Source organism: Pyricularia grisea (genome assembly GCF_004355905.1).
Source record: "Pyricularia grisea strain NI907 chromosome Unknown Pyricularia_grisea_NI907_Scaffold_7, whole genome shotgun sequence".
Classification (NCBI taxonomy): domain Eukaryota; kingdom Fungi; phylum Ascomycota; class Sordariomycetes; order Magnaporthales; family Pyriculariaceae; genus Pyricularia; species Pyricularia grisea.
In genome coordinates, this window is record NW_022156720.1 from 2258192 (window position 1) to 2281076 (window position 22885).

Here is a 22885-nt window from a genome sequence, read left to right on the forward strand (position 1 = left end):
AAAAAAAAAAAAAAAAAAAAAAAAAAAAAAAAAAAAAAAAAAGAAAGAAAGAAAGCAAAAAAGGCTAGACGATGTAGATTCTTAAATAAAGAATCGATCGTTGGAAGAACGTTTAAGAGACGCCAAAGAAACAAACCCAATAATAAGGTGCTTTATGAATCCAATATGCGCTTTGCAAAGGGACCAGGCAGTAAGGTATCGGCAGAGAGCATCACAAACAGTCAGAATACAGTGGTACCCAGTAGATCAAGGCCGCAGAAACCCAATGTCCATTGGGTCTATCTCAGCTCCAGACAGATGGTCTGACTCGTCGGTCCATTCCAGCTCATCCCAGCTTGTAAGATCAAACCCCTCGTTCTTCTGCTTCGCTTCATTCCCCTAGGACTCATATGTCGAAGAAGAGTCATGCTTGTCATCATTCTCCAAGATTCTGAGAGAGATTTTGTGTTAGCTGAATCCCTCCAAAGAAAAAGAAAAAAAGTACAAGTACTGAAATAACTTACGAGTATTGTCTGACTAGATACCCTTCACCTCCAGTCTCCATGTTGATGTTGTACACATAAAATTTGCCATCGCTCGTCACCACCATTACTTGTGGGCTGCTACTACTCATGGCAACCACGCTGCGCAGAGGCTCGCCTGCGAGGGGGAGCGAGGGGGCGGCACCTTGGGTGTTGTTTTGCCGTCCGGCAGACGACTTTGGGATTTTGATGAACGCAAAATCGCGCGCCGGTTCCCACATTTCCGTCACAGTCTGTGGCAGATAGGAGCCGACAACTCCAGCAACGCTGCGACCCATAATCTGCGAAGAGCGACGCAGGATGTTACTAAAAGATCCGCTCTGTCTCCTATTGGCAGCGGTCGGGCGGTCCCTAGGAGACGGGGACCCTGCCATGTCGTTAGCCTCGCTGCCGCTGCCGGGCGATTCATTGCCACTGTCGTAGCTCCTGGATCTTGACCAACGGTCTGCCCGCGGCGAACCAGTGATATCCTGTCCTGGACTGGCTGCCAGGACCTCTCCTGCAGCACCTGCCCCAGTTGCACCTGACGCTCCGTTGTTGGGACCGCCAAGGCGGAAAATGTGCACTGTATCGGAAGTTGACGAGACACAAAGCAGGGTGGAGCTGAGATTGAACGACATGCTATATATTGTCGAAGGATAGGTGCCACGGCGGAACTGGTATAATTTCTGGCCCTTTGGCACGGTGAACACTCTGATGATAGTACCAGTCTCAGAAGCCGTCGCCAGTAGAGTTCCCTCGCTATTTATGGCGATACAGGACAGGGGCGAGCGGTGTGCCTCGATAACGTTGACAGCTTTCAAGGTGATGGCATCAAAAATGAGCACATCTCCAGAGGTTGGAGGGATATATGTTGGGAGAGGAGGCGCGTGGCTAGGTCGCTTGTCGTCCTTGTCCTCTCGTGGCTTGGGCAGCGGGTAGGCGAGGAAGCAGTTTTCGGACGAGGGTGACAATGCACATATGGCGCTTGGGTTCGGGGAGGTAGCTATAGTAAAAAGGAGCGACATATTGGCAATGTCGTAGAGGTATATCTCATCTTCGAGGACAACGGCAAGTCGCTTGCGGTTCAGCCTCACGGCTAGTACGGCGGATGGGAAGGTGAGTTCGCAGATAACAGAGCCTCGCTTCGTGTTTTGTATTATCAGATGTCTTGGGGATAATATAAGGGCGACGAGAGAGGTGGAGAAGAGCATCTCAATTATGGATACATTGCCGTCTTCGCTCGAGAATATCTTGGAGAAAGGCTCCGTGTGGTAGATGCGGAAACCTCTCGAGGTTCCTGGAAGAATGGGCTATTAGTCGGTGGGATTAATCTTTACGGGTTTAATATAAGTATTGTTCGTACATACCGACCGCCAGACACCCATGGTCCTGGTTGAATGTGATGAAGTTGAGCGTCGCTGTCGCCATGATTCCGAGCAGCCGGTGTTCTTTTTCTTGCCCACTGTCTGTTTCTAATCACACCGCGAGCAAGTTGAATTCAAGCGTTTGCAGAGCGAAAGTGGCCCTCAAGGGGCAGGCTGGGTTACACGGCGAACTAGGCAGCTGGGCCACCGAGGCGGGCTCGGACAATAGTCTTTCGCTTCAAGATCCGGCCAGAGGAGCCGGTGATAAGAGCCCGATCGGATCCGTAGTGTCGTGGGCAGGTCGGCTATCGGAGGAAAGCTGTGTGCACCAACATAGAGCTTCAGATATAAGGGAGTCGGTTTGTGAGGAGCCGACAACAAAGTAGAACCAGATGCGTCCTTGAAGGAAGCTCAAAGCACGCTCGGTTGGTCTGAACGCGGGGGTGCTGCAGGAGCTACTACTGTACAGAGTTAATCTACCTAGACAAGGTGGGTAGCTGCCTCAAGATAACAGCTGCAAACGGACAATCAATGTTGAAGGCTTGTCGAGATGTACAAGCATAAAGAGTCACCGTTGAAAGGATATATGACAGAAAGCTTTTTTTTTTTTTTTTTTTGCAAACGCGACGACAAATTATTCCTTCCGGAGAGAAGTTAAAGAGTTCGCATCACACGAGACACAAGGCCAGCCGAGCACAGCAGCACTAGGAAGCTCTAGGCAATGACGAGCGGGGCTGGGACCACCCCAGTAAGTCCTCGGGATTGACAAGGATTACTGCACGTGGAGAACCATAGTTGGCTACCAGCAGCAAACTTTAGCAGAGGATGTTAGCAGCATCACGTGAATTGACATGGAGTGTTATCTGGCTTGGTGGATCCAAGTAAGTCATTTGTTACAGTGCGTAGTGGTTGTAGATCTCCATCAAAGAACTGTGCAGCAACAAATATGGTAATTGCACGAAACGGAGATTTGTGATTTTATACAACCTTTTAATACGCTCCCTCGCAGTCAACAAGAACAAGGTGTTTTTTTTTCAATATGAAGAATCCAGCTAATACCAAAAAGCCAAAGGCCGCAAGGCAAGATGACCAGGTTATGGGTGTAAGAGCAACACAAACCCTACTCTTCTTTCCTTGACTTGTGTTTTTAGTTTGGGGGTGTTTTTTTTTTTTTCTTTCTTTCCTTCAACCTTGCCCCTCACTATCATTTACATAGCGGAAAAGCTGATTATTAGCATCCGCCCACAACTTCGTAGACAAACAATAGCAGTATCGTTTCAAAACGCAGCGTTGAAAAGATTTACTATCCAGATGAACCACACTTTTTCCGGTACTTTGTCAAAAAGTTCCAGAGACGAGCTCCGTTGATCAATCGCGGTTACTATTTACGTCTGCATCTCATCGACTGTGTGATCAGAGACTTTTTGAGAGAGCCGTTGGCGGTCAGCAAGAAGACCAAGGTGGTAGTAAACCTGGGCTGTGGAAGGTCAGTGACTCCTCCGCTAGGTAACCTTTTCAAGGGAAAAAAAAAGGCCATCGATTACAGTGCCAGTTTCTCACTCTTCTTATGATTCTTGTTTTAGTGATGTGCTCCCCTGGCAATGTCTTACTCGGTATTCCAAAGACTGCGACTCGGTTTTGTTTGTTGATGTCGACTTTCCAGACTTGATTCTCAGAAAGCGAAATGTCGTCCTAGAAACCCCTGAGCTCAAGGACCGTTTTGCGCCCTTGGAGACACTCGACACTCCACCCATCTTCTTGCGCAGCAGTCGATATGTCCAGGTTGGCTGTGATCTCCGTGACATAGGTTCTCTGCAGGCAGCCTTGGAGTCTCTGGTAGACATAACGGCTGCATCATTTCTTTTTGTGGCCGAAGTGTCCATCACATACATGGAAACTGATGCTGCCGATGCCGTGATCCAATGGGCCAATACGTTGGGGGACTGTAAGTGCTACTATTGTATCCCCTCGCGTCTCTGTTGTTGTATGAAATCTTATTGAAAGAAATCCTTGTGACATTCATCATCAAACAATAGCCACTTTCTGTCTCTTGGAACAGATTCTACCCGATGGTCCGCGGCACCCATTCGCACAGACTATGATCAAGCACTTCGAGCGGCTCAATACGCCCCTCAAATCCATCGACAAGTATCCCACACAGCAAAGTCAGTCTGAACGCTTTCTAAATAGGGGTTGGCTAAACGTTCACTGCTGGACCCTCTGGCAGGCATGGGCCGATGATCGCTTTCTGACTGCCGAGGATCGTCGCAAGCTGGATGACGTCGAGCCTTTTGACGAGTGGGAAGAGTTTGCACTCTTTGGGAGTCACTATGTGCTGCTACAGGCATCAACTCGAGATGTTCCGTCATCTTCAGAGACCAAGTCGACCGACTACTCGACCTCGCACCCGCCTCTGCGATCCATTGACGTAACCCTTCATCACAATGACACTCAGAGCACTCAGGGTCCTCGCCGCTTCGGGACTGCCATGGTGGTTTCGGACATTTTGGGTCAAAGTCATATCGCCAACGTTCTCGGCACGGGCACGAATCTCAGGCTGAGGTCCCTTGACCTATATAGTCCTTTGGGCTCAAATCAGGACTCTGGGTTGTCAAAGTGCAGCGGGCCTGCTAGCCGCTTGTGCCATGCATTGACAGATATTGGGGACAGTGGCTATCTCCTATCCGGAGGCAGAGCATCGCCCACGGCCCCTTTGGACGGGTGTTGGGTCTTTGAGAAGGGTGTCAACGATTGGCGCCGAACCCACGATCTCCCAGTCCCTCTGTACCGTCACACCACTGTGAGGCTCGGTCACTCCAGCCTTGCTCTCGTGTTTGGCGGTAAAACCGGAGCTTCCAAAGTCTTCGACGGCTACCTTTTATACCATCCCCAGAAAGGATGGATTAGGTGCAAAGTCAAGGGTGACATAGTTCCTTGTCCTGTATTTGGCGCCGTTGCTTTCTGCTCCAAGGGTACTAGCAGAGGATCGCCACTATTTAGGGGAGTTTTAGCTGGAGGTATAACAGAGAAAGGTGTGATAATCGACCAGATACTTCGCTGGGAACTGGAAATTGGGGGCTTCGAAGTGAGTAAAAAAGTAAATATCGCAATTTTTAACATCACTGTGAAAACTAATCGATCTTACAGACACCGTCTATAACATTCAAAACGCTTGACGTGGCCACAAAGGAGCGAAACTTGATCAACAGGTTTGGTGCTAGCTGCAACAAGTTGAAAGAACAGTACCATGTTATTATCGGCGGCGTCAAGGGTACCAACTTACTTCCACACGACCATGACGTCCTCATCTTGCGCGATGACGGAACCAGTACAAACCTTTCGATTTGCAGCCGCGTCAACTTCCCAGTGTACCACAAAGAATCAATACCTCGGCACTTGGCAGTTGGATCGTCCATAGCATGTACTGATCAAGGCCAGATCATCTTGGTTGGAGGAGGGGCTACCTGCTTCTCAATGGGCACATTCTGGACAAAGGGAGCATATACGTTCCTCATTGACCTAGAGCGGCTGTCTAATATGGATACTGCCCTCTGTAGCTCGGAAGCTGCTTCACCAACCCAAGTTAACACAGAGGCTGCAGGTGCTGTGAATGAAGAAGATACTATTTGGGCCATCTCAGGGGCGGTACTCATCTCGGATGCGGACACAAGCGTGCTGGATTCAACCGCGGCAACCCATCAAGACGCTGCTCAAATTGGCCCACAGATTCCTCGTGTTAGGCTTGCTTCAAGAGATGATTTTGAACAGGTTCTGCGACAGAGAAAGCCGGTAATAATAGAGGGCGCTTCAATAGGACCCTGCATGACTGCATGGTCTGACAGGTACCTTGTTGAGGCTGTTGGCGCTGATAAAGAAGTATGTATCCAATTATGCTTGGCAAACACCTATGGGCGACTAACATTTATACCCAGGTATCGATACACGAATCACCCAGTCATGTGATGGACTTCAACTCGAAAAACTTCCGCTATGTCAACAAGAAGTTCGGCGAGTTTGTGCAAGAGATAGCGAGCGGTCAGAAACTGTATCTGCGCGCCCTTTCCAACGACGAACCAACCGCCAGAGCCGCCAACCTGCAGGATGACTTTCCTCAACTTGCCAAAGATTTCGTCTTACCCTCGGAGCTAGCAGTTGTGCGCGAAAACCTCTTCAGCTCGGTGTTACGTATGTCTGGGCCGGTAAACATGTGGTTGCATTACGATGTGAGTTGAGTTTTGAAAGAGCCTGGGGCGCAGATATGTGCCATGCTTCATTGCTTTTTTTTTCGGACTTTCACCTGAACTTTTGGAAACTGACGTGTTCACATGAAAAAGGTCATGGCGAACGTGTATTGCCAAATCAGAGGGTCCAAGCGGTTCATTCTATTTCCACCCTGCGACGTAACCGAGCTATCAATCGCTGCTGGGGGCTCCAGCTCCAGCATCGATGTGTTTGCCGGAATGCCAGCGCGGACGCACCCCCACGAGGCGAAGCTCGACCCCGGCGACGTGCTCTTCCTGCCGCCGCTGTGGCTCCACACGGCAACCCCGGCGTCGGACTCCCCCGGCGTGGCAGTCAACGTCTTCTTCCGTGACATGGACGCCGGGTACAGTGCAGGTCGTGACGTTTACGGTAACAGAGACCTCGCGGCTTACGAGAAGGCGAGGCGGGACGTCGACAAGATCCTGGCCAGCTTCAAGTCGCTGCCCAGCGATGCTAGAGAGTTTTACCTAAAGAGGCTTGCCGAGGAGCTTCATCAAGGGTCCATGGCGGGCGCTTAGTATGTTTGCTGGGGAAGGATGGAAGTGCAAGGCCTTGAATGTAGGTAACGGTCAAAAAAGGGAGACACTACTGAGACGATAGAGGGGTATTTCCTGGGTGTGAGCACAAGACGAAACAAGACGTTGCCATGGTCCTTCGGTCCTGTTTCCAACTGCTTTTTATGCACTGTATGTCAAATAACAAATGCAGGGCAGTTGGGAGGCCTTTTATCATGGTGTTGGTACTGTAGTAGAATGATTTGAAGACAAATAGATATGTGAGCTTTGATTATCCCTACCTTTGTATCCAAGAGTTGGACCAATAATTATGAGAATCGAAGTTTGTAGAAGGAAAATGTATGTGCTCTATTGACGACGAATCGTTGCGTTATACCGATCGATTAGTAGTTGCCTCTCTTGATAAGGTAGGTAGGCTTGAATTGCTTCTGATATAGGTACCTATACTAACCTTATAAGTCAGCCCTGACACCCGCTGCAAGTCACTACAGTCACCATTGTAGATGGATGCACGTCGGGCGGGGATGCTTGTCAGATCAAACCATGCATCAATTCATTTTTAGTCAGATCTTGTCGTAACGACTTTTTTTTTCTTTTTATCTGGTTCTGGTGGATGGATTTAGTGGTAGATACCAGTCAAAATGGAACGGCGTGGAACCATGCAACGCAAACTCAACCAACCTTTTGGAGTCCCCACATGGCAACCTACCTAACTAACTTGCTCATATTTCTATGAATACTTTCCAGTTTCGCGATTTCCTGTTTGCAACGAACTGGATCTTGATTGATGCAACCTGCAAGGTGGCGGGGCTCCATGCTCTGCTCTGCTCAAAAGTAATCCGACCGCACGCGCATACATAAGGTAGGGGTTAAGGTGGTACCAAGCGAACAAGCATCGTGGACAAGCATTCAAGCGTCCGAGTTTAGCTGCGCATGCCCTGCATTAGAAATCCTCTTGTCTCCAGCCTCCAACTGGCAGGCACCAACAACGAACATCCCAGATACAGGAAGAGACAGAAAGATATGGAGGGAAATTTTCAAAGAATGCAGCTAATTTAATCAGTCGCCTCCCAATCAATCACATCATCTTGGTGGTATTTGTTGGGGGGTGTCTGGTGACATCATTTATTCATTGGCTGTCGACATCCTACCCAGACTCATGTAAGACATTTTTGGCCGATTAACGGAAAGCGTTCTTTTTTTTTTTTTCTGCTGGCTGCCTAACCTAGTCTACCTAGTCTGCGTAGGTAAGGTGGGTAGTTAAGGTAGGTACCTAATCTAACGTCACCAAGCCGGCCTAGCCTATGTGACAATGTACGTTGGTTATGCACGATGCAAAACAATCCCCAAAGTGCCTACGCTACAGTACAGTCAACATGGCACGGGACTAGCCTGCGGACACCCGCCTGCGCGAAAACCCGCACCGAGGCCAAGTCGAAACGGCCCTAGCTGATCAGCGCACCGCCCGCCGTGCTGACCCGGCTCTGACAAGAACCATGTTGATCCGAAATAGATTGGACTCAAAAAGGACTTTGATGATTGGCATGGAATTTTTCCTACTACATCAATAAGTCCCATGCATCCCGCAGGTGGAGAGAGAAGAGGGGGGGAAGGGGGGGCGCGAGGTAGTAGTTATTGTTGCTGCGGCTGACTCCTACCTTCTTCCTTCCTGCCTTGCATGAAAAGAGGTTTTGGAACTGTTGAGTGACTGACATTGGCTCACTTGACTTGTCCTTTTTTTTGAGACCCTTCCTTTTTGGCTGTTGTTTTTTTCCCTCCCCACACCACACCACCTTATTTTTTGTTTTATTATTTTCTTTAGTTGATTTATCTCTTCTCATCTCTTTTCCACCTGGCCTTACTGAGCCACATCCCATATCCCCTCTTCCTGTTTACTGCCTCCATTTTCTAGAGGTTGTTCCTCCCCCTCAGGCAAACCCCCGTCTTTTCTCTCTGATGTCCCTACGTGACATCGAGCCTGAAATTTCGCCACCAATCTGCATCACGCTCGGAGACCAAGGACTGTACGTCAGACACCCTTACCGCGTAGCTTACCGGCACCTGGACGCCTCCAATATGTCGAGATACGACCGTGAGGACGAAGGCTACTTCCGTCACGATCGGTACGCCAGCAACAACGGAAGCGGCCACCTGCAGCCTCCATCGTCGCACCAGCGGCCCCGCTCCATGCCGCCCGTCCCGAGCGAGCTGGTCCGCGGAGGAGGAGGAGGAGCCCCGCTCATGTCGTCCGCCTCTACCCGCTACGTCAGTAGGAGTCGGAGCAGGACCCGCAGGAGCATCAGTCGCAGCCGCAGCCGCTCGCGCGACCGCAACCGTGGACATCATCATCATCACCACCACCATAACCCCATCGATCAGGCTGAGCATGCGCTCAAGCATACCTTCACGTCGTCCAACTCAGGGATAGGCGTCGGCATCCTCGGCGCTGTGGTCGGTGGCCTGGCGGCGCGGCACATCACCGAGGCCTCGTCTTCATCATCATCTCGGCAAGGCCATCACCACCATCACCACGGCGGTAGCAGCAGCAGTCAGCAGGAGAAGAAGGAGCACGAGGCCAGGCTGCTGGTGTCGACGCTCGTGGGCGCTGCCGTGGGTGGTCTAGGCGCCAACGCGCTCGAGCGGAGGATCGAGCACAACCGCGACAGGAAGATTGAGCGCGAGGAGGAGTGGAGGGGCAGGGATCGCCGGGTCGCCGGCAGGAGGAGTAGGCCGTCGCCGCGCGAGGGGCTCAACTCGGACTACTACCGCGATCACCCGGCCAGCCCCGACTTTGAGCGGGATCACGTCTATGACGACAGAGGCCCGAGGAGGAAGCTGGATTATTATTGAAAGATTTCGAAAAAAAAGGGGGGGGGGGGCCGGTAGCAGTCCGGCTCTTTGTGTTTATTTTGTGTGTTATGTTATCTAACTTGGGGAATCCGATATAACCCTGGTCGGCTTTTCTTTCGTCTCTCTCTCTTTCCTTTCGTGTGTTTGTATTCAAGTTCTTTTTTCCATCCCTTTTTTTTCCTTTTTGCCCTTGTTCCTCTCCAGCATGAGAGAGACGCTTATAAGCACGAAGCATGATTGAATGACATCCATAACACAAACTTTTGAACGGGTTTGTGAGCATTTATTGACGAGAGCATTTATTGACTTTGTTCCAAGTCCTGTTTGCTGGTATTACATAAAATTACATGGATTTGGAAGCTACCAGATAACCTCCCCCTTTGCGTCTTGTACAAATCCCTTTCTTTCCTCTGTACTAGACACCATGTTTTCTGGATTGACTTTCTTTGTACCTCTGCAGCAATATTGATTCCACCCTGAAAGTACTCTGCCTGTGATTAAAATGCAAGTCCGTGCAAGCAGTTCTTCTCTTGCTTTCACCAAAGCAACCTTCTGATAACCTCAAACTCTACATTCGTAAAAGGCGTCAAGTCGTCGAGTAAAGCAGTCTGATCTTTCTTGAAGGTGATGTGCCTTTTTCTGCTTCTTTTACACTGTCAACAGGTATGATTGCTGCGTGTCGGCTTGCTCATCGTTTCCTGGTAGGGCTCTGGCTCTGCCATCGACGCTCGCTGTAACGCATCTGCTGCTCGCGCGAATGACCTGGCGAGCCCCTGGCCGGGCTTTCCGAGCCATCATCACAGGCTTTATCAGCCGTGTCGCGGTGTGCGGCAGCGCTCTTGACCGGGTTCACGACCAGTTTAAAGAAGCGTACGGCCTCGTGCAGCTGCAGCTGCAAGTGCTCGCGACAGCCGAGGATGTTGAAGAGCTTCTGAGCGTCGAGCAGCTGCTTGGCCATGACCAGGTCCGGCTGGCAAAAGGTCCGCACCCGCATGGCTCGGGCGTCGGTCTTGACCATCTCCAGCAGGCCCGTGACCACGGCGGGAGAGGTGCAGTCGGCGCCGTAGAACTTGAAGTCGTACAGGTGCAGGAGCACAACGTCCAGCTGCGTCTCAAGGTCGTAGCGGAAGCCGACCACGCCCGGTCGTCCCTTTTGCCGCCAGGCCTCGGCCACCTTGCTCAGCTTGTCCGCCCGCACCCGTCCGGCTTTGAACTGGGTCGTCAGGTACCCGTCGAGCGCCGTCGTCATGAGGAACTCGAGCTCGCAGTAGAAGAGGCTCTGCTCGCGGGGGTTGAGGGATATGTCGAGTCGGTTAGGGGGTCGCTTGTTCGAGGGCCGATGCGGTCCGCGAGCAGACGTCTTCATGTCGGCGAGCTCCACAACCTCCTTGGCAACCTTCTTCAGCGACTCAAAGATCCCCTTCTTCTGCGGCTGCGGTTGAGGAGCCGCGCCTGCGTTGCCCTGGCTATCGTCTGCCGAAACTCCCGTTCGCTCCAGCCAGCCGTGCTCGCCGATAAGGACTTTGCGTCGAGGTATCTTGTCTTCCATGCTCTCGATGTAAGGCGTCAGTGGGGAGTATATGCGAGGGTAGTGTTCAATCTGGCCGATGCCCGTCTTGGTGGACAGCAGTTTCGGGTCGCAGGGCCTTTGCGCCTGTGGCTGCTGGGAGAGGCCGCTTCTGCTGTAAAGAGTCTCGTACTCGGCCAGGGAACGCAGTAGGTCGGCTTCCGCCATGGCCCCTGCAGCATTCTGCTCGGGTAAGGGTGTGAGATGTGTCATTGATCCATCCTCGTCGTAGTCACCCTCTTCGTCGAAGACGGAGTAGATAGAGGACGGCGGATGCTCTTGGAAATTTACCCGCGATGGAGAGTCGTCTCGACTCGTGTGAGTTATCGTCTGCCAAGATCGCTCATATGTAGAGCTGTCATCATGGCGCATGATCTCAATTGGGGTTTGGCGATGCGAGGGGCTCCCCTTTTGCTGAGCGGCCCTGGTATCAACCAATGGATGTGGTACACCTCGACGCTGGGCGATGGAGCTCGCCGTGTATTGAGAATATCCATCCTTGGCAAGATCTTCCTTTTCCGTCCGAGTGAAATACTTGGCAGGGGATCTTGAGCGTGAGCTTGCAGCTCGGTCGGCGAAAGAAGCCGATATATCATGCTGCCTGGTGCTGGGAGCATGTTGCTCATTGTACCTAAAGTGACTTCGGCTCCGGGTGCTCGCATTTTTCCTAGCCAAACTGTCTAGAATATCTCTCTGAGAGCGCACCAAGGGTGGAGTTGTCAATATCTCGTCCTCGCTGAAGGCGCGGATGTGAGAACGTTGAAGCCCTTCCTTGGCGGCACCTGTGTCTCTGCCCCTTCGGCTTCCTTTATGGGGAGAGTTCGGGCGAGAGATTCTATATAAAACGTCAGCTTCTCCAAGACACATCATATAGCCCGAGAAAGGATTTGCCATACACTTCGGTAAGTCGATCCATTTGAGACTCGGTCAGACTCAAATGTAGGGTGACATCATGGGCAGACGTCTCATCAGGCTGAGGAGGAGGTGATGGGATATTGGCAGGACTGGAAACCTCGATGAAATCACCACGGATCGGAGTCGGCGTCGAACCTGCTCTATGAGTCGACCTGGTGCGATGCGGAGAACAAGGAGGGGTGACACGCTGTTCGCGGCGGTATTTTGGTCCCAGCGATGATGTTGCGCCTCGAGGATCCTGTCGTTGATCCATTGCTTGGAAACTCAGAATGTTGGCATTATCCAGGCTCTCATGGAAACAATGACTTTTAGGGTGTTTGTTGCAACTGGCTGAGGTCTGGCTAATTCTGAATGGCTGTGCAGATCCGGGTTGATAGGTTGCACGCGGAAGTAATTCGGATGGAAGTTGTGAGGTAGAACTCAAGGCCTGGTCGTTTGCTCCCTCATAGACTGGTGTCAATGATGCGGTCATTTCCATGGGCTGCCAGCCAAACCCATAACCCGTGTCGTGCGTCAGTAGTCAGAAATTGTTTTGCTCTACACTCTCTTGTTTGTTTCCGCAAAGTTGTTTTTATTTTGCAACCAGTGGACAAAAACTAACCCTGACAGTCTCATCTGGTGCTTGCTCATCCTCAGATGTTGTACATTTGGAAGAGGACCTTAAATCAAGCTTGAAAGGGCCAAGCTTGCTAGGCAGTGAGCCTACATCTGTATCAGAGTCCATTGGTATTTTCGGTTGACCATATCGGCGCTTGGTCGGTTGGCAGTTTGTGTGTCACCTGCCCAATCGATTTCTGAGCAAAGCAAACAAACCTGCTCGTGGTGGCAGCCCTTAGGTTTTTTTTTTTTTTTTTTTTTGCCTGAGGGAAGCAAAAAGGTGAGCTCTGATCTGAACCTCACACTCGCTTTGATCGGTCTATTCGACCTGATCCAGCCTGTACTAAGCACGTTCAGAGTATTTTGCTGGTACTCGAGGCTTTTACTGCAGCTACAATTGCCATGAAGGTATTTGTTCATCTGGTAAGCAAAAACAAATATAATCTCAAAACTCTTATGCCCAGATTCGAAGGATTGGCACCCCTCCAATGATTAACCTGTGAGCCCTCGACATATCCAACTTGTTCAGATACAATTTTCGAGATATTTAATAACTAAATAGAGAAAATGTAGTTCAGCCTATTTCCTTTGGGCACCACCTAATATTGGCATTGTCCCTTTCAAATCTCACAACCGCTTCATCAATACTTACCGTTTACATCACTGTCACCCCCACAATGTCTGTCTGGGAAGTGCTGGAAGGATTGCTGTTGCCATCAATGGCGTGGCAGAAAGCAAATCATTGAATTGAGTAACACCGTCAAAGAAATAGAAACCATTCACGCCTGTCTGTGCCATGCATTCTGGTCATCGCCAAAGCATGCCTCGATGCGGATCCCGTGGAGTTGTGTGAGAGTCAAAGGGGCATTCAATAACAAAGTTGTGTTTTCAATCGCATTGACTACAGAAATTAACATAGCGTGGTTGTCATCCGATAATTAGCTTTTTGACCAAATCCCTCTTTGAGTAATGAATGTAAAACAGATGGGAAATTTCCAACCGGAAAAGCTAGGCTGAAAATAGAAGTCGATTGTTATTTTTCTGGACGGAATGAATGCATAGGTAGGTACGTAATTTGAATCACGATACCGTGAAAAGTTGCCGACCGCTGGCACCGAGTCTCCTTGCCGCTTTCCACCGGCCGGTTGTTAAGTTCGGCGTCGTTCCAGTTGCGGGAAAATTGAGCCTCTTTTCTCCTTCTGTTCTAGCGTCAGGTCAGGACCTTGACGTTCCCACTGAACTGACAGGGAATTCCTGATCTGGTTAGGATTTCAACGAGGGTGTTAATATGAAGAACTTTGTACCTACCTAGGTACGTGCAATAAAGGCGAACAAGCGAAGGCATCATAAGTGGAGATGGTGAGAGTAATTGGCGGCCAACGCAACTCGTGTACCTTGTATGATTAAAACAGAGAGGTACGTCAGTCGCAAAATTCACAGCCAGCTTACCAAAAAAAAAAAAAAAAAAAAAAAAAAAAAAAAAAAAAAAAAAAAAAAAAAAAAAAAAAGACAATCTTGGCGAGGTTGAATTATGAACTGGCTCTCGGCCGAGACAAGTTCAAGAGAAAACGTACACAAGACACAAGGCCCACTGCACTCTATCGGGTTAGGACCAACATTTTAGATCAAAGCATAACCGCATGAACTTCCTCCATGCTTCCCCACATCACGTGCTAACATTCCATTGCCGACCAACACAGCCGTTCTGCGCATGATCCCCACCAACCACCTCAACCTCGAGCTATTTGCCTTCGATTTACCGGTCTTGAATCCCGCTTCCATTTCTGGGCCTGACGCAACGCCGTGCCCGCCAATCCGTTTCCGGCGCGGTTGGGGGGTCGGGTCGGGTCCCATGGGTTATTTTTGCTTTTTTTTTTTTTATGTTATGTTGTTCGACGTGCCACAAGTTTTGAATGTGGGGTGGAAATGAGAAAAAGTCGAACATGAGCAAACAATTATCAAACCATTTATAAACATTGCACACAGAAAGATTTTTTTTTTTTTTTTTTTTTTTTTTTTTTTACTTTTTTCCTTTCGATTCTTTCTTGTTTCGTAGCCCCGCTTGAAGGCTCGTGTGGTCCGAAAAAAAAAAAGCGAATACTTCGTAATCCTTTTTAACTCAGTTTGACTGCACAGCAAATAACAATACCCGTCCCCAGGGGCCGCGAGGCTTGGTGCTGCTTGATTGTGGAGAGGTGACAGGGGACTCACTCCTCCACTGCCCCGTGAACAAGTATCATCGCAGAGTTCCCCGGGACCCCCGTTTCCCTTTGAATGTTACTATTACCCGCAAGTTCCATTGGCCACTGCCGCGCTGCCGAGCCGAGCGCACCTCTCTATCGGGTCGACATGTCATGAGTCTCTCCATCTGCGATTTGGCCATCATTTATTATTGGGTGCTCCAGCCGCTCTTTTGCGACCATTACCGGAAACATTATTACCACTCATCCTCCACTGCTCACAATCTTTCCCATCGTTGAATTGCATTATCATATCTTTGCTATCCCATACCATTAAGGCTGTTGTAACCCAACGTCAAAGGGAGGTCGATCGATCATACGTTGGTTAGTCTCTTGGAGCTACTAGCTAGTCCCTTTCCCGTCAACCATTTGCTGCACGGCGTCTGCGGCCTAAGACGGAAATCTGCATATTGCCGTCTCCACGAGAGCCAATCCAATTACGCGCACAACCAGACCTATCATATACATACCTACCTAGCTATCTATCTTATTCCTATAGGTACCGTGGACAAGGCCGCGGTGCTTTTGCGAATTTTCTTTTCCACCTAGAACGATGGTTTCCACAGATTCCCGCACCGACTCCCCGACAAACTATGACATAGGTAAATATTAATTCACATAAACGTCTATCATCGGACCTTAACACCATGTAGAATTTCCTTTGCTGATCATGCGCAACTGCTCAAAGTCATCGTTGGAGCTGGCCCGGTTGGGCTGATGCTCTCAACCTGTCTTGCTCGATGGGGTTACAAGATCAAGCATATCGACAACCGCAGTGAGCCGACCGTCACCGGCCGTGCAGATGGAATTCAGCCGCGCTCCCTGGACTTGCTCCGTAACATGGGGCTCAAGTCCGGAATCATGAAGCACAAGCCCGCTCGCGTCTACGAGGTGGCTTTTTGGGACCCTTCAACTACAGACTCCTCCAAGGGCATCACCAGGACCGGCACATGGGCCAGCTGCCCCAGTTTCATTGATGCCAGGTACCCCTTCACCACTCTTTTGCACCAGGGTTTCATCGAGCGCGTTTTCCTTTCAGACCTCGAGGAGAATGGTGTGCAGGTACAAAGGCCATGGACCATTACTGGATTCACGTCCGACGAGAAAAAGAACCCGGATTACCCTGTCGAGGTGCAGTTGAAGCACCTTGATGGGACCGCCAGTGAGACGATCAGGGCCAAATATCTCTTTGGCGGCGAAGGTGCTCGTTCCTTTATCCGAGAACAACTTGGAATCGGCATTAAGCACAAGGACCCAATCTCGCACGTCTGGGGTGTCATGGACGGCGTAGTCCAGACAGACTTTCCCGACATCAAGGTAAGACAGCATGTTCCTAGGCCGTTTGTAGCGCCTACAGTATATAGCTGACGATACCTGCAGATGAAATGCACAATCCACTCCCGCCACGGTTCGATCATGGTGATCCCACGTGAGAACAACTTGGTGCGGCTGTATATCCAGATCGCCTCCTCGACTGATCCGGATTTCAACCCGCGCAAGACTGCCACCGAGCAGGAAGTCCAGGCCTCGGCCAAGAAAATCCTCCAGCCCTACTCGATAGAATGGGAAAGAGTAGAATGGTACTCTGTCTACCCCATCGGCCAGGGTATCGCTGACCGCTACACTCTTGATCACCGTGTCTTCTTGGGAGGAGACTCATGCCACACCCACAGCGTAAGTAAATCTGTGTTCAATGTCTAGTATCCCAAAAAAAAAAAAAAAAAAAAAAAAAGACAGATTACCATCAAAGATGATCTTAGCCTGATCAGTTAACTAACGTCCCGAACAGCCCAAAGCCGGTCAGGGTATGAACACTGCCTTCCTAGATGGCCAAAATCTTGCATGGAAGATCCACGCGGTTGAGAGCGGATTTGCCAAGAGGAGTTTGCTTGAGACCTATGAGTCGGAGAGGAAGGCTGTAGCCGAGACCTTGCTTGATTTCGACAACAAGTACGCAAAGCTCTTTTCCACCCGTCCGCCCGATGCCAGCGAAGTCAAAGCAGCCTCGGAGGACCATGGAAAACAGGAAGGCCACGACAACGACTTTGTACGAACCTTCAAGGAGTCTTGCGAGTTTACCAGCGGCTACGGTGTGGCCTATCAGCCAAACCAGTTGAATTGGTCTCCCAGTCACCCCGCCCAGTCCAGCGCCATCAACCCCGAGGGCAACAAGCTGCGGCCTGGACGTCTCTTCATAAACGCAGACGTGACGAGAGTCGTGGATGCAAACGTGGTCCACTTGGAGCAGGAGATTCCACTCAATGGTTCATTCCGCATTTTCATTTTTGCCGGCAAGCCTTCGGTGACCAAGCAAGCCCTTGGCGACTTTGCGCGCAACCTCCGCCTGAAGGGATCCTTTTTCAGCTCATACCTCCGCTCCGACATCGACAAGGTGTCGTACCACGAGAGGCACAACCCCCATAGCAAGTTCTTCACCTTCTGCACAACGTTTGCCGCCCCGAGGAGCTCGATCGAGATCTCGCGCGACGTGCCTGACGTCCTGGCACGCTACAGCGACCACATCTATGCCGACGACAGGATCCACCGTGAGGGCAGGGGAGCTGGTCCTATCATGTCTGCGCACAAGAAGATGGGCCTGGACGAGGAGCGTGGCGGTGTGGTTGTGGTACGTCCCGATGGCTACGTGGGAGTGGCGACAAAGCTCGTCGAGGGCAGTGGCACTGTTGATGCCCTCAATCAGTACTTTGCAGCATTTTGCACTCAAAACACTGGCGGTGTTACGGCACAGTTGTAAAGTTATTTTACATATAGTTTTGTAATGGCGTGTGCTTTGTAGGGTTAAGGATGAAAGTAAAAGACATGTAGTTTGACGTGTATAGGGGGTCGGGTTGGTCGGATTTCCGCATCACTTTGTTGTGCATATCGCAAGCAGGCAGTTTTTTCTTTCTTTTTTTTTCTTCTCATAGCTTGAATAGATTATCTTGAAAGGGACTGCATTGTGTCCACGTGAAATCAATGAGCATTAATCGACTAAATGGTTGTTTGTTGTTCGGAGATAAGGGGGATCACGTGGCACCTTGGTACTACACGCCTTTGTTCCTGATTCCTGGAATTCTCTTACCAATTTTGTACATTCAGAAAACGATGGTGTGAATATTGAACGGTATCTGGAAATCAAGGACGTTATATTCCAGCAGCCTAATGTCCTACCAACTTTGCGTGACAAGGTTATCGTTCGCTTGGTGCTGTTCGCCTCTATGAAGCCAGTCAGAACAGCGATGCCATCAAGACAGGCCTGAGGAAAACAAACAGACAGAGCCTTTGAGTGCAAGTTCCCGGTGGGCTTCGTACTGTGCCAGCTGCCAGGACAAGGAGAGCGACCATGCCGTCATGGTTTTCCATATCACTTCTGGCTCACTTTCTGCTCACCTTCCCCTCACCCTGAAAATTACTATGGTTTGCCAAACCTAAGCTCGACAAAGTTCTCTCCTTTCTCTTCTCGAGCGAGATCCCAGTGCTTACATACAACTAACCTACGAAATCTACTAATCTTTGATCCATTCGTTGACCCCATTGATACACCTATATTCCATCATCAAGGTTTTTCCATTCAAAAGGACTATCGTTGCCTCTCCTCCTGGCCATTGTTTATTGATTCTTGACACCTCTTTCACTCACAGTTTTCTTTGATTCCCGAATCAAGAACGGAACTTCTTTGTCCTGCAACGCAGACATCCGCAACCATACATCTTCAATCTTCTTTCTATTGCCTTTTGATACCTCCATACCATTTCTGAAGAGCAAAGCAAAGAAACAAGGCATTCCTCGATCCTAGAGATCCAGGATGCCACCTGAAAATCGCAGAAAGCGTCGGGTATCGTGTCTAGCAGCCGACAGTCGCGTCGTCCAGACTGCTCCTGAGGCTTCCAACTCTTCTTCAATACCTGCAAATACGATAGCATTTGCAACCGCAGCCATGCCTAGAGTCGCGCCCGTAGCTCCACCAGTGGCCGAAATGGCGCCTACTGCTAATCAAGCTGGCCATGCACCCATCCCCGTTGAGCCCGTTGAACCCCAGCAGCCACGACGAGGAATCATAAGCTGGATTTCCGGCTTCATCACTCCGGTCTACTCATTTATCCGTCGAAGAAACAGCTCTGGTAAGTCCCAAACCCGTGAAGTCAAAGGTACCTCCACCACTAGTTTTCACAGGGTCAAAGACGAAAACATTAACTCTTTGTTCCCAATAGAACCTGAGACTGTTACCGCAACACCCGAGGATGAGCCTCGTGTCAAACGACGCAAGCTCGAAAACGCCACCTTCTCTGTGGCCTGGGCTACCATTCCGAGTACCCGTATCGGCCTCGAAAACCTCGAGAAGGTTCTCGCCTATATCAAGCACATCAAAAGGCATGCCGACGGGCCCTATGTTACCATTGCTCACTACAACTTTCCAGGCCCGATCGAGGCCTTCAGTAGCCAGAAGACATATGACAAGGCCTTCCAGCTGCATGTAACCATGTACGATCGCCTGGAGAGTTATGATGCTGCAGATGCTGTCCTCCCAGAGATCTTCAAGCCTTCAACTGAACTTCTAAAGCCGCGCGACATTATCTACGGCGATTTCCCGGACACAAACCACGTCCTTAGTGCCGACGTCCATGACTGGATGATTCACAAGTACAAGGTGAACAACTGGACAAACTTCAACTCTGCAAAGGCCGAGTTTCGTGCTGTTTTGGACCAAGCAATCAAGAGTTTGCAGTTCCTCTACTGTGAGAAGTCGTTTGAGAACGTCAAGGCCTTCGTGGGTCACCCGCTAGAGTCGTACGACATTGACAAAGAAGAGCGAGACAAGCACGGAGTCGCTGCCGACGTTTTCGATTTTCTGGGACAGAAGATGGAAAAGTCAAGGATCCTGCGCGAGTTGGTGAAGGCGCCGGCCGACACCATGTTTTCGGTGGCGGCTGATTGTCGTTCTCTGCAGGAGACAAAGCCGGTCCCGAGTCACGTTGTCTTTGAGGCTGCAACCGTTGCGCCCCACTCTTTTGGCCGCCCTGAGGACCAACCAAAGAGCTGGACGATCCACATGCCAGCTGACCGCATGGCAAGCTTCGACGAGAACCCCACGGTCGCGCTTCGCGATAAATACCTGCGCGATCACCGTAGGACCTTTGCCCCGTCACCCCTGGTGCCCCTGAGCCAGCTCCCGCAGCAGCGGCATCTTTGCAGACAATCACAGCTGCCGTTTAATAACGTGAATCGCGGTCCAAATTTGGTACTGCCACTCCCAACCACCCGCGGTCGCTTGAACATCAACCGGCCACTGAACCTAAACCAGCCATACAGTCTCCATCGCCCAATCTACAATTTTCCCCGTCGGCCATTGACCCTGCCAGAGCATCTTGCCGCAGTAACAAATCCACCTCCCCACGTTAACCCTCTAAGGCGCCTTGAGATCGCACGGCCCTACGGTGGACGCCGTGGTGGAATTATCAAGAGGGTTGGACCACCATCCTACGGACTCAAATCTGGCCATCGCGTTCAATTCCAGGCCCACTACGAGGAGATTGACTTCTTTACCGGCCAGCCTATCACAGCCGCCGTAAGGCGTACCATCAGGACCAACGCCAGGAAACCAGCCACACCGCGGCCCGTCACCAAGAGGCCCAAAACCCCCAAGCCTGCAGACGTCACCGCTGCTACTGATTTTAACTGGCGAGGTCACTTTGCCGTCCCCGACGACACTGATTCTGAGTCTGACGACGACTCGGAGGTCGTCCAGACGCCTACTAGGGCTAGGCCTGCTGTTAAATCATCTTGTCAACCCGTCCAGGTCGCTCAAGAGGAGGAGGAGCAGCCAGCTTCGAACTTGACTGGTCGCTACCCATCATCGGCCCCACCTGTCCAGGCAGTTCAAGAGGAACCGCCGGCTTTTAACTGGGCTGGTCATTTCGCTGTGCCTGACGACAGCGACAGCGAAGACGAATCCGCTGAGCCTGTCCAAGTTGAGATTGAACAACCCAAGCCCAACCAGGTCGAGAAACCTGAGCTCACCCAGTTTAACACATCTAAGCCCATCGAGGCCGAGGAGTCTGAGCCCATCCAGGTCGCGACACCCCAGCTCGTTGAGGTTCAGGAGCCTGAGCCTACTGAGGTTGACGAGCCCGCGATCAAACGGCATCACCAAACTTCAAGTCCCGTAACTTCCCGGACGAATGTTGTCGGCGACCCCCTGGTGCGGTACGCCGAGGAGGTTGTTGCACAGTCACAGGTCACACTGCCCCCAGTTATGACCAATCATTCATTTATCATGGATCCCGCAGGCTCATCACCATCTTCACAGAGGAGTCAACATGCAGCCGCTGTCTCCACCCGGAATGCCTCTGCTTCGTCTCCACTCCGAAGTATCACAGACACAGAAGAGGCAAAGAAACCCTCCGTTTCAGCAGACACGTCAATTCGCCCCGTCGTGACAGAACTAACGACCCCCAAGCCCGCAAAGGCCAAGAGTCGTTTCATACAATCATTGGGTCGGGGTCACACAAGCAGGCACATAACCGCTGCTCCTAGACCAATAAAGCGCAGGGGGGCTGCTATTCGCGCCTTACTCAATGCGAAGGCCGATCCGCCCATGCCGGGTTCGTTCCCGGAGATTGAAATGGAGGTTGATGAGAATGAAACTACAGAGAGCCCGCAGAGACCTCCCTTCAGACAACCAACAATTTCCACAGACTCCCGTACATCATCTACCACCTACAAGGCGCTAGATCGTGAGGAGATATCAAAGGATGAGCGATCATCCCAATCGCCACGGTCCGATTACAAGGCCCTTACGGCAGAGGAGAGACGCCAGGATCTCCTCGATTTTTTTGAGCAGGATCACACCAAGGAAATAGACCCAAACGGCTTTTTGCTCGAGTCTGAGCTGTGGTCATCCGCAACTTCAAAGCCTACCCGGAAATCCCGGCTTCCCTCATCTCAAAGTGACTCGTCAGACTCGTCGTCCTCCCCAGAGTCAACATACAAGTCGGTATCACCGATCCTTCAATCCAGTGACTCTGAGCTGCAGCCTTCATTCGGTCGCCTCAAGATCAGCAATTTTAAGGACCATCAGCTTGCATTGGAAGCGCAGATCGAAGATGAGCTCGAGCAACATGAATTGCGGGAAAAGAGAGAGCGTCTCGCCCGCGAAGCAGAGGAGGAACGGAAGAGACTTGAGGCAGCAGAAACTGAACGTCGCCGTCGGGAAGAGCAAGCAGTGCTCGCAAGGACCGGAGGTCTCCGCCCACCAAGGGCCATTATGATTGGCGGTATCTCTAATGAATGGTATCACAGAATCATGGACTCTATGAAGGCACGGGACAACCAAATTCTTGGCAAGTCCGGCGAAGGCAACGACATCAATGCCCATTCATTCAAGACTGTCGTCAATCCAACAGCATGGTTGAACGATGAAATTATCAATGGCAGCCTCTCACACCTCGCCAGGTTCATTAACGACAAGGCAGGCATTAAGGATGTTAGGGCACAAACGCCGAAATGCGTGTTTGTCAACTCGCACTTTTACTCCAACGTCAAATCGTCCAAGGGACTTTCAAATATGGACCGATGGATGAGAAGGGTAGGCGTTCGCCCAGACAACTTCCTCAACGTGGAGACGTTCGTAATCCCCGTCAACCTTGACGCCAACCATTGGACGCTGGCAGTTATTCGCCCGAGCAAGGGCGAGGTTGCGCACGTCGATTCGCTGGGCTCTTCGGGCTCTGGCAAGCGCCACGTCGCCAACTTGATATTGACTTGGGTGCGCACATTCCTCGGCCACAGGTACGACGAAGGTTACTGGAAGACTCGGAATTTTGTTTCGCCCGAGCAGACAAACGGTCACGATTGTGGTGTTCATACCATCACCAGCGGCATGTGCATCGCTCTGGGTATTGACCCCGCCTCATACAAACCTGAGGATATGCCGCTGCAACGTCTGAGACTTGCCGGAGTTCTGATGAACAACGGATTCCATGGCGTGTTTGACCTGTCCAAGCTGTAAAGTTGAGAAGCAACAGTTGACGCAAAAGAAAAAGAGAAAAACAAGAAGAAAGAAGGGGGGGGG

The 22885-nt window shown here is 50.8% G+C and overlaps 6 protein-coding genes across 6 annotated transcripts; 4 read left to right on the forward strand and 2 right to left on the reverse strand.

Annotated features, from left to right (window-relative positions):
- Window positions 1-93: 93 nt before the first annotated feature.
- PgNI_09678 (uncharacterized protein) lies at window positions 94-2092 on the reverse strand. The gene is made up of 3 exons (XM_031129660.1): window positions 1871-2092; window positions 504-1800; window positions 94-430 (listed from the first exon to the last, which is right to left on the reverse strand). Exons 1-3 carry the CDS (start codon window positions 1929-1931, stop codon window positions 379-381), a joined length of 1410 nt encoding a protein of 469 aa, XP_030978084.1. The 5' UTR covers window positions 1932-2092; the 3' UTR covers window positions 94-378.
- A 733-nt stretch (window positions 2093-2825) lies between these two features.
- On the forward strand, window positions 2826-6910 carry PgNI_09679 (uncharacterized protein). Its single transcript, XM_031129661.1, has 7 exons — window positions 2826-2969; window positions 3124-3353; window positions 3451-3812; window positions 3904-4952; window positions 5015-5743; window positions 5800-6090; window positions 6202-6910. The coding sequence occupies exons 1-7, from the start codon at window positions 2907-2909 to the stop codon at window positions 6646-6648; spliced, it is 3171 nt and encodes a 1056-aa protein (XP_030978083.1). The 5' UTR covers window positions 2826-2906; the 3' UTR covers window positions 6649-6910.
- Window positions 6911-8601: 1691 nt separating this feature from the next.
- PgNI_09680 (uncharacterized protein) lies at window positions 8602-9495 on the forward strand (the record flags this gene model as incomplete). The annotated part of the gene is made up of 1 exon (XM_031129662.1): window positions 8602-9495. One exon carries the CDS (start codon window positions 8602-8604, stop codon window positions 9493-9495), a length of 894 nt encoding a protein of 297 aa, XP_030977461.1.
- A 688-nt stretch (window positions 9496-10183) lies between these two features.
- PgNI_09681 (uncharacterized protein) lies at window positions 10184-12701 on the reverse strand (the record flags this gene model as incomplete). Its single annotated transcript, XM_031129663.1, has 3 exons — window positions 10184-11897; window positions 11959-12458; window positions 12579-12701. The coding sequence occupies 3 exons, from the start codon at window positions 12699-12701 to the stop codon at window positions 10184-10186; spliced, it is 2337 nt and encodes a 778-aa protein (XP_030977462.1).
- Window positions 12702-14668: 1967 nt separating this feature from the next.
- Window positions 14669-17766, forward strand: PgNI_09682 (uncharacterized protein). Its single transcript, XM_031129664.1, has 4 exons — window positions 14669-15416; window positions 15503-16131; window positions 16195-16488; window positions 16604-17766. The coding sequence occupies exons 1-4, from the start codon at window positions 15368-15370 to the stop codon at window positions 17567-17569; spliced, it is 1938 nt and encodes a 645-aa protein (XP_030977459.1). The 5' UTR covers window positions 14669-15367; the 3' UTR covers window positions 17570-17766.
- Window positions 17767-18619: 853 nt separating this feature from the next.
- On the forward strand, window positions 18620-22822 carry PgNI_09683 (uncharacterized protein; the record flags this gene model as incomplete). Its single annotated transcript, XM_031129665.1, has 2 exons — window positions 18620-18935; window positions 19026-22822. The coding sequence occupies 2 exons, from the start codon at window positions 18620-18622 to the stop codon at window positions 22820-22822; spliced, it is 4113 nt and encodes a 1370-aa protein (XP_030977460.1).
- Between the last annotated feature and the right edge of the window lie 63 nt (window positions 22823-22885).

What these genes read in the sequence shown, in the direction of transcription:
- PgNI_09678 (XM_031129660.1), bottom strand. Translation starts at nt 1,931, where the DNA reads ATGGCGACAGCGACGCTCAACTTCATCACATTCAACCAGGACCATGGG. An exon ending in CCATGGGTGTCTGGCGGTCG is followed by an intron (nt 1,801 to 1,870) that starts GTATGTACGAAC and finishes CCATTCTTCCAG; the next exon opens with GAACCTCGAGAGGTTTCCGC. An exon ending in TATCTAGTCAGACAATACTC is followed by an intron (nt 431 to 503) that starts GTAAGTTATTTC and finishes AATCTCTCTCAG; the next exon opens with AATCTTGGAGAATGATGACA.
- PgNI_09679 (XM_031129661.1), top strand. Translation starts at nt 2,907, where the DNA reads ATGAAGAATCCAGCTAATACCAAAAAGCCAAAGGCCGCAAGGCAAGAT. An exon ending in AAGATGACCAGGTTATGGGT is followed by an intron (nt 2,970 to 3,123) that starts GTAAGAGCAACA and finishes ACAACTTCGTAG; the next exon opens with ACAAACAATAGCAGTATCGT. An exon ending in GGCCAATACGTTGGGGGACT is followed by an intron (nt 3,813 to 3,903) that starts GTAAGTGCTACT and finishes ATCAAACAATAG; the next exon opens with CCACTTTCTGTCTCTTGGAA.
- PgNI_09682 (XM_031129664.1), top strand. Translation starts at nt 15,368, where the DNA reads ATGGTTTCCACAGATTCCCGCACCGACTCCCCGACAAACTATGACATA. An exon ending in CCCGACAAACTATGACATAG is followed by an intron (nt 15,417 to 15,502) that starts GTAAATATTAAT and finishes AACTGCTCAAAG; the next exon opens with TCATCGTTGGAGCTGGCCCG. An exon ending in CAGACTTTCCCGACATCAAG is followed by an intron (nt 16,132 to 16,194) that starts GTAAGACAGCAT and finishes CGATACCTGCAG; the next exon opens with ATGAAATGCACAATCCACTC.